The following is a 14,553-nucleotide window of genomic DNA, read 5'->3' on the forward strand; positions in this document are numbered from 1 at the left end:
CTACCTTCCTCAGAGGATAACTTTACCATCACATCTCTCTCAACCCTCTCTCCGCTTCTCTCCCCCAACCCTCTCTCCTCTTCTCTCTCCCCCAACCCTCTCTCCTTCTCTCTCCCTCAACCCTCTCTCCTCTTCTCTCCCCCAACCCTCTCTCCTCTTCTCTCTCCCAAACCTCTCTCCTCTTCTCTCCCTCAACCATCTCTCCTCTTCTCTCTCCCCCAACCCTCTCTCCTCTTCTCTCTCCCTCAACCTTCTCTCCACTTCTCTCTCCCAACCCTCTCTCCTCCCTCTCTCTCCCAACCCTCTCTCCTCTTCTCTTTCCCAACCCTCTCTCCTCTTCTTTCTCCCAACCCTCTCTCCTCTTCTCTCCTCCAACCCTCTATCCTCTTCTCACCCCCAACCCTCTCCTCCTCTCTTTCCCAACCCTCTCTCCTCCTCTCTTTCCCAATCCTCTCTCCTCTTCTCTCTCCCCCCTTTCCCTCTCTCCCAACCCTCTCTCTCCTCTCTTCCCAACCCTCTCTCCTCCTCTCTTCCCCAACCCTCTCTCCTCCTCTCTCCCCCAACCCTCTCTCCTCCTCTCTTTCCCAACCCTCTCTCCTCCCTCTCTCTCCCAACCCTCTCTCCTTCTCTCTCCCAACCCTCTCTCCTCTTCTCTCCCCCAACCCTCTCTCCTCTTCTCTCCCCCAACCCTCTCTCCTCTTCTCTCTCCCAACCCTCTCTCCTCTTCTCTCCCCCAACCCTCTCTCCTCTTCTCTCTCCCAACCCTCTCTCCTCTTCTCTCTCCCAACCCTCTCTCATCTTCTCTCTCCCAACCCTCTGTCCTCCCTCTCTCTCCCAACCCTCTCTCCTCTTCTCTTTCCCAACCCTCTCTCCTCTTCTCTCTTCCAACCCTCTCTCCTCTTCTCTCCCCCAACCCTCTCTCCTCCCTCTCTCTCCCAACCCTCTCTCTTCTTCTCTCCCCCAACCCTCTCTCCTCCCTCTCTCTCCCAACCCTCTCTCCTCTTCTCTCTCCCAACCCTCTCTCCTCCAATCCTATCCTCTTCTCTCTCCCAACCCTCTCTCCTCTTCTCTCTCCCAACCCTCTCTCATCTTTTCTCTCCCAACCCTCCCTCCTCCCTCTCTTTCCCAACCCTCTCTCCTCCTCTCTCTCCCAACCCTCTCTCCTCCCTCTCTCTCCCAACCCTCTCTCCTCCCTCTCTTTCCCAACCCTCTCTCCTCCCTGTCTCTCCCAACCCTCTCTCCTCCCTCTCTCTCCCAACCCCCTCTCCTCCCTCTCTCTCCCAACCCTCTCTCCTCTCCCAACCCTCTCTCTCCCAACCCTCTCTCATCTTTTCTCTCCCAACCCTCCCTCCTCCCTCTCTTTCCCAACCCTCTCTCCTCCTCTCTCTCCCAACCCTCTCTCCTCCCTCTCTCTCCCAACCCTCTCTCCTCCCTCTCTTCCAACCCTCCCAACCCTCTCCCTCCCTCTCTCTCCCAACCCTCTCTCCTCCCTCTCTCTCCCAACCCTCTCTCCTCTTCTCTCTCCCAACCCTCTCTCCTCCCTCTCTCTCCCAACCCTCTCTCCTCCCTCTCTTTCCCAACCCTCTCTCCTCCCTCTCTCCCAACCCTCTCTCCTCTTCTCTCTCCCAACCCTCTCTCCTCCTCTCTCTCCCAACCCTCTCTCCTCCCTCTCTCTCCCAACACTCTCTCCTCCCTCTCTTTCCCAACCCTCTCTCCTCCCTCTCTTTCCCAACTCTATCTCCTCCCTCTCTTTCCCAACCCAAACCACCTTTTCATTCTCCGCTTCTTTGTAACCCAGGTGACTGTGACGATCCTGGACATAAACGACAACGCTCCATTCTTCATCCAAGACCCCCTCGTTGTCGAGGTCTCGGCCAGCCAATCACATCGGGTCCTGGCCACCATGCGGGCCGAGGACAAGGACTTTGGCGCCAACGGCTCTGTGTTCTACCGTTTTGCCGGTCCTGTGAGGGGTTTCAGCATCAACTCCCTAACAGGGGAGATCCAGGGGACAGAGGGGATAGACAGACTGAGTCAGGCCCAGAGGACCCTCATGGTGGAGGCTATGGACCAGGGAACCCCGGCCCAGTCCAGCCTAGGGGTGGTGGTGGTCTATGTGAAGGAACAGGCGTATACTGGCATCAGGTTCTCCAGGAACGCCAGAGACGTCAGCATACAGGAGAACGCCGCCAAAGGTTTGTGGTAACCTTATTTGGATTGTCCCATCTGTAGATGCTAAGGTCACTATCAATAGACTAGACTGTCGGTAACACGTCATCTTGGGGTGGCAGGGTAGCCTAGTGGTTAGAGTGTAGAGGCGACAGGTAGCCTAGTGGTTAGAGTGTAGAGGCGGCAGGTAGCCTAGTGGTTAGATCGTTGGACTAGTAACTGGAAGGTTGCAAGTTCAAATCCCCGAGCTGACAAGGTACAAATCTGTCGTTCTGATGTTCAGGCACTGTTCCTAGGCTGTCATTGAAAATAAGAATGTGTTCTTAACTGACTTGCCTAGTTAAATAAAGGTAGAATAATGTTGGAACTGTTGCCTGTTACTCAGAATTCTATTGACATCAGATTGGTGTAACAATCCGGGTGTGGAGGCAAAGGCAGGAGACAGAGAGTACAATGCTGTGCTCTTTAATGCACTAAACGCACCTCAGGGTGCTAACAATGATCACGGCCCCAAAACACAGGGAATGTCAAAATGACGATTCAAAAAAGGCATGACTAGGAACTAACACGTTCCTCTGATACAGAGCAGAAGGTTACAAAGAATAATCCCGCCGGCTGTCTGTCGGGCGGGCCGGCTGTCTAATAAAGACAAACTAATCATACACACAGGTGCTACCAATAAACATACAAGGAGGGGGAGAAAAGACAATCAGTGGCAGCTAATAGGCCGGTGACGACCGCCGAGCGCCACCCGACCGGGAAGGGAAACCACCCTCAGTCGGACTCGTGACAATTGGATTATGTTCATGTTCTGTTGACGTTCGATTGGATTCTGTTTACGTTCTTTTGGATTCTTTTTACATTCTTTTGGGTTCTGTTGACGTTCTATTGGGTTCTGTTGGATTCTGTTCATGTTCTGTTGACATTCTGTTGGATTCTATTGACGTTCTGTTGTATTCTGTAGAAGTTCTGTTATATTCAGTTGGATTCTGTTCATGTTCTGTTTACGTTCTTTTGGATTCTGTTGAAGTTATTTTGGATTCTGTTGACGTTCTATTGGGTTCTGTTGACGTTCTATTGGGTTCTGTTGACGTGATAGGGAGATTCCACGCCAGCGGGAGCAGAAAATATTTTTGGTATCTGATTTTTCTAGACATTCTCACAGAGAAACGTAATTGGGTGAAAAGATGTTTGAAATGCCTTTTACATTTCTATCACAAACCATTTTGTGGAAAATCATGATGAAAGTGGCCAATTCAGTCCCTTTTTAGCCCTCTGTAAGACGCTATGATCCGTGAACCGAAAATAGATTCAAAGGTAACTCCCTCTGCAGGTGACTTGATGAGGGTGCAATCATAATGGAGGGCTCTGATTGGTTAATGACCTATCACTTAAATGTCTCTGTATAGAATGGGTCACATTATTAAAAGTACCAGAGAGCACCACTCTGGAATGTTGATGTGTTTGAAGATTATATAGTTACAAACAATATACACTGCTTAAAAAATAAAGGGAACACTAAAATAACACATCCTGGATCTGAATGAATGAAATATTCTTATTAAATACTTTTTTATTTACATAGTTGAATGTGGTCTGGATTTGGAGTCACACTCAAATTTAAAGTGGAAAACCACACTACAGGCTGATCCAACTTTGATGTAATGTCCTTAAAACAAGTCAAAATGAGGCTCAGTAGTGTGTGTGGCCTCCACGTGCCTGTATGACCTCCCTACAATGCCTGGGCATGCTCCTGATGAGGTGGCGGATGGTCTCCAGAGGGATCTCCTCCCAGACCTGGACTAAAGCATCCGCCAACTCCTGGACAGTCTGTGGTTGGAGCGAGACATGATGTCCCAGATGTGCTCAATTGGATTCAGGACTGGGGAACGGGCGGGCCAGTCAATAGCATCAATGCCTTCCTCTTGCAGAAACTGCTGACACACTCCAGCCACATGACGTCTAGCATTGTCTTGCATTAGGAGGAACCCAGGGCCAACCGCACCAGCATATGGTCTCACAAGGGGTCTGAGGATCTCATCTCGGTACCTAATGGCAGTCAGGTTACCTCTGGCGAGCACATGGAGGGCTGTGCGGCCCCCAAAGAAATGCCACACCACACCATGACTGACCCACCGCCAAACCGGTCATGCTGGAGGATGTTTAAGGCAGCAGAACGGTCTCCACAGCGTCTCCAGACTGTCACGTCTGTCACATGTGCTCAGTGTGAATCTGCTTTCATCTGTGAAGAGCACAGGGAGCCAGTGGAGAATTTGCCAATCTTGGTGTTCTCTGGCAAATGCCAAACGTCCTGCACGGTGTTGGGCTGTAAGCACAACCCCCACCTGTGGACGTCGGGCCTTCATACCACCCTCATGGAGTCTGTTTCTGACCATTTGAGCAGACACATGCACCTTTGTGGCCTGCTGGAGGTCATTTTGCAGGGCTCTGGCAGTGCTCCTCCTGCTCCTCCTTGCACAAAGGCGGAGGTAGCGGTCCTGCTGCTGGGTTGTTGCCCTCCTACGGCCTCCTCCACGTCTCCTGATGTACTGGCCTGTCTCCTGGTAGCGCCTCCATGCTCTTGTCACTACGCTGACAGACACAGCAAACCTTCTTGCCACAGCTCGCATTGATGTTCCATCCTGGTTGAGCTGCACTACCTGAGCCACTTGTGTGGGTTGTAGACTCCGTCTCATGCTATCACTAGAGTGAAAGCACCGCCAGCATTCAAAGTGACCAAAACATCAGCCAGGAAGCATAGGAACTGAGAAGTGGTCTGTGGTCACCACCTGCAGAACCACTCCTTTATTGGGGGTGTCTTGCTAATTGCCTATAATTTCCACCTGTTGTCTATTCCATTTGCACAACAGCATGTGAAATTTATTTTCAATCAGTGTTGCTTCCTAGGTGGACAGTTTGATTTCACAGAAATGTGATTGACTTGGAGTTACATTGTGTTATTTTTTTGAGCAGTGTATATTAAAACATGTTAAGTTAAAACAGGTAGTGTTTAGATTTTTGGGACATTACAGAACCCATTATCACAGCACATTGGCTATATGCCTGGCCTGATACATTATCACAGCATATTGACTATATGCCTGTCCTAATACATTATCACAGCACATTGGCTATATGCCTGGCCTGATACATTATCACAGCATATTGACTATATGCCTGTCCTAATACATTATCACAGCACATTGGCTATATGCCTGGCCTGATACATTATCACAGCATATTGACTATATGCCTGTCCTAATACATTATAACAGCATATTGGCTATATGTCTAGTCTAATAAATTATCACAGACTATATTCCTGGTATAATACATTATCACAGACTATATGTCTGGCCTAATACATTATCACAGACGATATGTCTGGTCTAATACATTATCACAGACTATATGTCTGGTCTAATACATTATTACAGACTATATGTCTGGTCTAATACATTATCACAGACTATATGTCTGGCCTGATACATTATCACAGACTATATGTCTGGTCTAATACATTACCACAGACTATATGTCTGGTCTAATACATTATCACAGACTAAGTCTGGTCTACTACATTATCACAGGTCTAATACATTATCACAGACTATATGTCTGGTCTAATACATTATCACAGGTCTGATACATTATCACAGACTATATGTCTGGCCTAATACATTATCACAGACTATGTCTGGTCTAATACATTATCACAGACTTTATGTCTGGTCTAATACATTATCATAGGTCTAGTACATTATCACCGACTATATGCCTGGCCTAATACATTATCACAGACTATGTCTGGTCTAATACATTATCACAGACTATATGTCTGGTAATATGGTTCCTCTCAGACCATTATAATATTTAAAAACTGGAGCTTCGATAACAAACTAGATCAGTTGGTGTAGCACTTGCGAGTCACAGACAATCATAAATGTTTATAATTTTACTGGACTGATGGTCACGGTGCTTTCATGACACCTGGGAACTCAGACAAAAACGAGGTCAAATCATGACGTCAGTGAACTTACTTCAGGTCAGAAAGTTGGAGCTCTAGAAAGATGTTTCTGAGTTGGATGATCATTCAAAACCATTATCCCCAGTCGGATCTTGTTTTTTTCCCCAGAGTTCCCAGGTGTCTTGAAGGCTCTGAAGTCAGAAGTCTTAGAGTTCCCAGGTGTCTTGAAGGCTCTGAAGTCAGAAGTCTTAGAGTTCCCAGGTGTCTTGAACGCTCTGAGGTCAGAAGTCTTAGAGTTCCCAGGTGTCTTGAACGCTCTGAGGTCACAAGTCTTAGAGTTCCCAGGTGTCTTGAACGCTCTGAGGTCAGAAGTCTTAGAGTTCCCAGTTGTCTTGAGCGTACTGAAGTCAGAAGTCTTAGAGTTCCCAGGTGTCTTGAACGCTCTGAGGTCAGAAGTCTTAGAGTTCCCAGGTGTCTTAAACGCTCTGAGGTAAGAAGTCTTAGTGTTCCCAGGTGTCTTGAGCGCTCTGAGGTCAGAAGTCTTAGAGTTCCCAGGTGTCTTGAGCGTACTGAAGTCAGAAGTCTTAGAGTTCCCAGGTGTCTTGAACGCTCTGAGGTCAGAAGTCTTAGAGTTCCCAGGTGTCTTGAGCGTACTGAAGTCAGAAGTCTTAGAGTTCCCAGGTGTCTTGAACGCTCTGAAGTCAGAAGTCTTAGAGTTCCCAGTTGTCTTGAACGCTCTGAGGTCAGAAGTCTTAGAGTTCCCAGGTGTCTTGAGCGTACTGAAGTCAGAAGTCTTAGAGTTCCCAGGTGTCTTGAGCGTACTGAAGTCAGAAGTCTTAGAGTTCCCAGGTGTCTTGAACGCTCTGAGGTCAGAAGTCTTAGAGTTCCCAGGTCTCTTGAACGCTCTGAGGTCAGAAGTCTTAGAGTTCCCAGGTGTCTTGAGCGCTCTGAGGTCAGAAGTCTTAGAGTTCCCAGGTGTCTTGAACGCTCTGAGGTCAGAAGTCTTAGAGTTCCCAGTTGTCTTGAACGCTCTGAAGTCAGAAGTCTTAGAGTTCCCAGGTGTCTTGAACGCTCTGAAGTCAGAAGTCTTAGAGTTCCCAGGTGTCTTGAGCGTACTGAAGTCAGAAGTCTTAGAGTTCCCAGGTGTCTTGAGCGTACTGAAGTCAGAAGTCTTAGAGTTCCCAGGTGTCTTGAACGCTCTGAGGTCAGAAGTCTTAGAGTTCCCAGGTCTCTTGAACGCTCTGAGGTCAGAAGTCTTAGAGTTCCCAGGTGTCTTGAGCGCTCTGAGGTCAGAAGTCTTAGAGTTCCCAGGTGTCTTGAACGCTCTGAAGTCAGAAGTCTTAGAGTTCCCAGTTGTCTTGAACGCTCTGAAGTCAGAAGTCTTAGAGTTCCCAGGTGTCTTGAACGCTCTGAAGTCAGAAGTCTTAGAGTTCCCAGGTGTCTTGAACGCTCTGAGGTCAGAAGTCTTAGAGTTCCCAGGTGTCTTGAACGCTCTGAGGTCAGAAGTCTTAGAGTTCCCAGGTGTCTTGAACGCTCTGAGGTCAGAAGTCTTAGAGTTCCCAGGTGTCTTGAACGATCTGAAGTCAGAAGTCTTAGAGTTCCCAGTTGTCTTGAGCGTACTGAAGTCACAAGTCTTAGAGTTCCCAGGTGTCTTGAACGCTCTGAGGTCAGAAGTCTTAGAGTTCCCAGTTGTCTTGAGCGTACTGAAGTCAGAAGTCTTAGAGTTCCCAGGTGTCTTGAACGCTCTGAGGTCAGAAGTCTTAGAGTTCCCAGGTGTCTTGAACGCTCTGAGGTCAGAAGTCTTAGAGTTCCCAGTTGTCTTGAAGGCTCTGAGGTCAGAAGTCTTAGAGTTCCCAGGTGTCTTGAACGCTCTGAGGTCAGAAGTCTTAGAGTTCCCAGTTGTCTTGAGCGTACTGAAGTCAGAAGTCTTAGAGTTCCCAGGTGTCTTGAACGCTCTGAGGTCAGAAGTCTTAGAGTTCCCAGTTGTCTTGAGCGTACTGAAGTCAGAAGTCTTAGAGTTCCCAGGTGTCTTGAACGCTCTGAGGTCAGAAGTCTTAGAGTTCCCAGGTGTCTTGAACGCTCTGAGGTCAGAAGTCTTAGAGTTCCCAGGTGTCTTGAACGCTCTGAGGTCAGAAGTCTTAGAGTTCCCAGGTGTCTTGAACGCTCTGAGGTCAGAAGTCTTAGAGTTCCCAGGTGTTTTGAATGCGGCAATAGCTTCAGTGGAGGAGGAGAGCATAACTCAAGTCACACCGTCTCTACCTCAGGCACAAATTCATGTTGTTCCTATGACCAGAGAAAGTGAAATATTCCTCAATATTAAAATAGACACGACTTGCTGCTAATAATAATTCTATATTCACAAGCCACTCGCACATATGAGCTATCTTTTTTCGCAGGTGTTTGTAAAAATCTCTGACGAAGGCCGTGAGGACGATACGTAAAGCTTAGTTCTATCAAGAGCAATGTACGGGTTCCTTCTTCTCCTTTTCCAATAATAATAATTATAATTATAATAATAATTACAAAAACCGCAGGGATATCGATACACTCGAGCTACGCATTCGTTGCAGCTGCAGCGCGAATGGAAGTAGAGAGAAGCATGTTTTATGTTTTTTAATAGTGTTGAATAAAAACATTATTGAATAAAACTTAGATTTTGAACTCATAAAAACAGTAGCTCTTTGCTATATTCTTTTACAGTCTCTCTCTGGTCATGGTTATGAAATCTCACGTAGTCTGGTATCAAACGTTGCTGTGGCTGGGGCCGTGGATTCTCTCGGTAAGCGTATGAGCTATCTGATTGGTCAGCCCAGTAGGCACACCGGGTTGAGCTACAGATCTCCCGGTCCGCCAGGTAGGGCGGAGTTAGTCTTTTTAGACAAATGAAATGGTTAAAAATAGGAAATGCTTTGCCTACCCAGTGTCCTTCATGTCTTTATCGTTGGCTTTTCTACAGAAATGTTTGGTGATCGACTAGGAATGCCTTGGAAGATCGACCCGTCGGTTACGATTGATCCGTTGGTGACCACCGTGCCAATGTTATGTTGGGTTTCCCGTTCATGTTGTCTTGGATTCTCGTTGAAATACGTAACCTTCCTGCCTGGTAACGTTGCACTCTGTGTTTCTTAACCTGTCTCTCTGCAGGTACGGCTATAGCTCAGGATCAGGCCCAGTACCCTGATGGGACAAGAAGAGGGATCAGCTATAGCCTCTTCTCTGGAAACAGACTGCAGGCCTTCAGCATCGGCACTAGCACAGGTACCTTAGAGAGGTTGGGATGGGGGCACCTTAATTGGGGAGGACGGGCACTTAGTAATGGCTGGAGTGGAATATTTGGAAGGATATCAACAGTATCAAACACGTGGTTTCCATGGTTTCCATGGTTTCCATGGTTTCCAGGTGTTTGATGCCATTCCGTTTGCTCCGTTCCAGACATTATTATGAGCAGTCCACCCCTCAGCAGCCTCCACTGGGAGAGATGCTTCACAGATACTAACTACAACACTCACAGGGTTAATATTACTATACTACATCACTCACAGAGTTAATATTACTATACTACAACACTCACAGAGTTAATATTACTATACTACAACACTCACAGAGTTAATATTACTATACTACATCACTCACAGAGTTAATAGTACTATACTACAACACTCACAGAGTTAATATTACTATACTACATCACTCACAGAGTTAATATTACTATACTACAACACTCACAGAGTTCATATTACTATACTACATCACTCACAGAGTTCATATTACTATACTACATCACTCACAGAGTTAATATTACTATACTACATCACTCACAGGGTTCATATTACTATACTACATCACAGCGTTAATATTACTATACTACATCACTCACAGGGTTCATATTACTGTACTACATCACTCACAGGGTTCATATTACTATACTACATCACTCACAGGGTTCATATTACTATACTACATCACTCACAGGGTTCATATTACTGTACTACATCACTCACAGGGTTCATATTACTATACTACATCACTCACAGGGTTCATATTACTGTACTACATCACTCACAGGGTTCATATTACTATACTACATCACTCACAGAGTTAATATTACTATACTACATCACTCACAGGGTTCATATTACTGTACTACATCACTCACAGGGTTCATATTACTATACTGCATCACTCACAGGGTTCATATTACTATACTACATCACTCACAGGGTTCATATTACTATACTACATCACTCACAGGGTTCATATTACTATACTACATCACTCACAGGGTTCATATTACTGTACTACATCACTCACAGAGTTCATATTACTATACTACATCACTCACAGAGTTAATAGTACTATACTACATCACTCACAGAGTTAATAGTACTGTACTACATCACTCACAGAGTTAATAGTACTATACTACATCACTCACAGAGTTCATATTACTGTACTACATCACTCACAGAGTTAATATTACTGTACTACAACACTCACAGAGTTCATATTACTATACTACAACACTCATCGGGTTAACAACACATTACAGAGGAATTGTGACTCTTCTCTGAAAACAGACAGTGAACGCAGTGGGGACACACCACATGACCAAAGTATGTAGACACCTGCTCATCGAACATCTCATTCCAAAACCATGGCCATTAATATGGAGTTGGTCCCCCCGTTGCTGCTGTAACAGCCTCCACTCTTCTGGGAAGGTGTTCCAATTTGTAAGTCGCTCTGGATTCGAGCGTCTGCCAAATGACTTAAATGTAATGTATGTAAATGTTCCACTAGATGTTGGAACATTGCTGTGGTAGACTTGCTAGACTTGCTTCTATTCAGCCACAAGAGCATTAGTGAGGCCGGGCACTGATGTTGGGTGATTAGGCATGGCGCATAGTCTGTGTTCAAATTCAAATTCGATGGGGTTGAGGTCAGGGCTCTGTGCAGGCCAGTCAGGTTCTTCCACACTAATCTCGACAAACCATTTCCGTTTGAACCTCGCTTTGTGCACGGAGGCATTGTCATGCTGAAACAGGAAAGGGCCTTCCCCGAACTTTTGCCACAAAGTTGGAAGCGCATAACCGTCTAGAATGTCATTGTATGCTGTAGCGTTAAGATTTTCCTGCGCTGGAATTAAAGGGCCTAGCCTGAACCATGAAAAACAGCACCAGACTATTATTCTTCCTCCACCAAACTTTACAGTTGGCACTCTGCATTGGGGAGGGTAGCGTTCTCCTAGATAGTGAAGAGTTGCTTCCAGAGGCAGTTTGGAACTCGGTAGTGGGTTTTGCAAAAGAGGACAAACTATTTGGACCGGCTTCAGAAATCGACGTTCCCGTTTTGTGAGCTTGTGTGGCTTACCACTTCGCTGCTGGGCCGTTGTTGCTCCAAGACGTTTCTACGTCACAATAACAGCACTTACTGTTGACCGGGTCAACAGCACTTACTGTTGACCCAGCTCTAGCAGGGTAGAAATTTCACAAACTGACTTGTTTCAAAGGTGGCATCCTATGACGGTGCCACGTTGAAAGTCATTGAGCTCTTCAGAAAGGCAATTCTACTGCCAATGTTTGTTTATGGAGATTGCATGGCTGTGTGCTCGATTTTATACACTTGTCAGCAATGGGTGTGACTGAAATAGCCAAATCCACTAATTTGAAGGGGTGTCCACATACTTTTGTTCATATAGTGTAGTGTATATCTCTTCTGCTTTATAACTTCTGTCTTTATGAATACCTGATTGTATATATAGTGTATTGTATATATAGTGTACTGTATATATAGTGTATTGTATATATAGTGTGTTGTATATATAGTGCACTGTATATATAGGGTACTGTATATATAGTTTACTGTATATAAGGTGCACTGTATATATAGTGTACTGTATATATAGTGTATCGTGTATATTTAGTGTATTGTATATATAGTGTATATTGGCAATATAGTGTGTTGTGTATATATAGTGTACTGTATATATTGTGTACTGTATATATAGTGTGTTGTATATGTAGTGTGTTGTATATAAAGTGTACTGTATATATAGTGTACTATATAAACAGTGCAGTGTGTATATATAGTGTGTTGTAAATATAGTGTACTCTATATATAGTGTGTTGTATATATAGTGTACTGTATATATAGTGTGTATATATGGTGTATTGTGTATATAAAGTGTGTTGTAAATATAGTGTACTCTATATGTAGTGTATTGCATATATATAGTGTATTACATATATAATGTGTTGTATATATAGTGTACTGTATATATAGTGTATTGTGTATTTATTGTGTATATATAGTGTATTGTGTATATATAGTGTATTGTGTATATATATAGTGTATTGTAAATATAGTGTACTGTAAATATAGTGTATTGTATATGTAGTGTATTGTAAATATAGTGTATTGTATATGTAGTGTATTGTAAATATAGTGTATTGTATATGTAGTATATTGTATATATAGTTTACTGTATATATTGTGTACTGTATATATAGTGTATTGCATATATAGTGTATTGTGTATATATATATTGTGAATATAGTGTACTGTATATAAAGTCTACTCTATATATAGTGTATGGTGTATAAATAGTGTATTGTATATATAGTGTATTGTATATATTGTGTACTGTATATATAGTGTATTGCATATATAGTGTATTGCATATATAGTGTGCTGTATATATAGTGTAGTGTATATATAGTGTAGTGTATATATAGTGTACTGTATGTCTAGAGTTTATGCTCACCATGTACTATCTGTTCCAGTGTTCTAATAAGATCATAGAAGTCATCATACCCCACCGCCCCCACCGCCCCCCACCGTACCCCTCCATACCATACCATACCCCTCCATACCCCACCGCCCCCCATCGTACCCTTCCATACCCCTCCATACCATACCATACCCCTCCATACCCCTCCATACTCCACCGCCCCCACCATACCCCACCGCCCCCACCATACCTCTCCATACCCAACCATACCCCCACTATAGCCCACTGCCCCGCACCATACTCCACCGCCCCCACCATACCCCACCATACCCCTCCATACCCAACCATACCCCACTATAGCCCACTGCCCCCCAACATACTCCACCGCCCCCCCACCATACCCCTCCATACCCCACCCCACCGCCCCCACCATACCCCACCATACCCCACCGCCCCCAAACCATACTCCTCCATACCCCTCCATACTTCTCCGCCCCCCCACCATACCCCTCCATACCCAACCATACCCCACTATACCCCACCATACCCAACCATACTCCACCGCCCCCCCCACCATACCCCACTATACCCAACCATACCCCTCCATACTCCACCGCCCCCACCATACCCCACCGCCCCAACTATATACCACCGCCCCCCCACCATACCCCTCCATACCCCACCATGCCCCACCGCCCCCCACCATACCCCACCATACTCCCCCATACTCCACCATACTCCACCGCCCCCCACCATACCCCACCCGCCCCCAACCATACACCACCGCCCCCACAATACCCCTCCATACCCCACCATACCCCACCATACCCCATCATACTCCCCCATACCCCACCATATCCCACCATACCCCACCATACCCCACCGTACTCCACCATACTCCACCGCCCCCCCACCATACTCCACTGCCCTCCACCATACCGCACCGCCCCCACCATACCCCACCGCCCCCACCATACCGCACCGCCCCCCCACCATACCCCACCATACCCCACCATACCCCACCATACTACACCATACTCCACCGCCCCCCCACCATACCCCACCGCCCCCCACCATACCCCCACCGCCCCCCACCATACCCCACCGCCCCCACCAATTTCCACCATACCCCACCATACTCCACCATACTCCACCATACTCCACCGCCCCACTATACCCCACCATACCCCACCATACTCCACCGTCCCCCACCATACCCCACCGCCCCCACCATACCCCACCGCCCCCCACCATACTCCACCATACCCCACCATACTACACCATACTCCCCCATACCCCACCATATCCCACCATACCCCACCGTACTCCACCATACTCCACCGCCCCCACCATACTCCACCGCCCCCACCATACCCCACCGCCCCCACCATACCGCACCGCCCCCACCATACCCCACCATGCCATACCCCACCATACTACACCATACTCCACCGCCCCCACCATACCCCACCGCCCCCACCATACCCCACCGCCCCCACCATACCCCACCGCCCCCACCACTTCCACCATACCCCACCATACTCCACCATACTCCACCATACTCCACCGCCCCCCCCCCCACTATACCCCACCATACCCCACCATACTCCGCCCCCCACCATACCCCACCGCCCCCACCATAACCCACCGCCCCCACCATACTCCACCATACCCCACCATACTCCACCGC

The 14,553-nt window shown here is 46.7% G+C and overlaps 1 protein-coding gene across 1 annotated transcript in view; it reads left to right on the top strand.

Annotated features, from left to right (window-relative positions):
* Positions 1–14,553, top strand: part of LOC135544020 (protocadherin-16-like) — a 279,018-nt gene that overhangs the window by 239,444 nt on the left and 25,021 nt on the right. Inside the window, 2 exon segments of the mRNA XM_064971357.1 lie at positions 1,799–2,195; positions 9,281–9,394. Coding sequence (XP_064827429.1) covers positions 1,799–2,195; positions 9,281–9,394 — 511 coding nt within the window.

The sequence above is a fragment of the Oncorhynchus masou genome, chromosome 8 (genome assembly GCF_036934945.1).
Source record: "Oncorhynchus masou masou isolate Uvic2021 chromosome 8, UVic_Omas_1.1, whole genome shotgun sequence".
In the NCBI taxonomy this organism is placed as follows: Eukaryota; Metazoa; Chordata; class Actinopteri; order Salmoniformes; family Salmonidae; genus Oncorhynchus; species Oncorhynchus masou.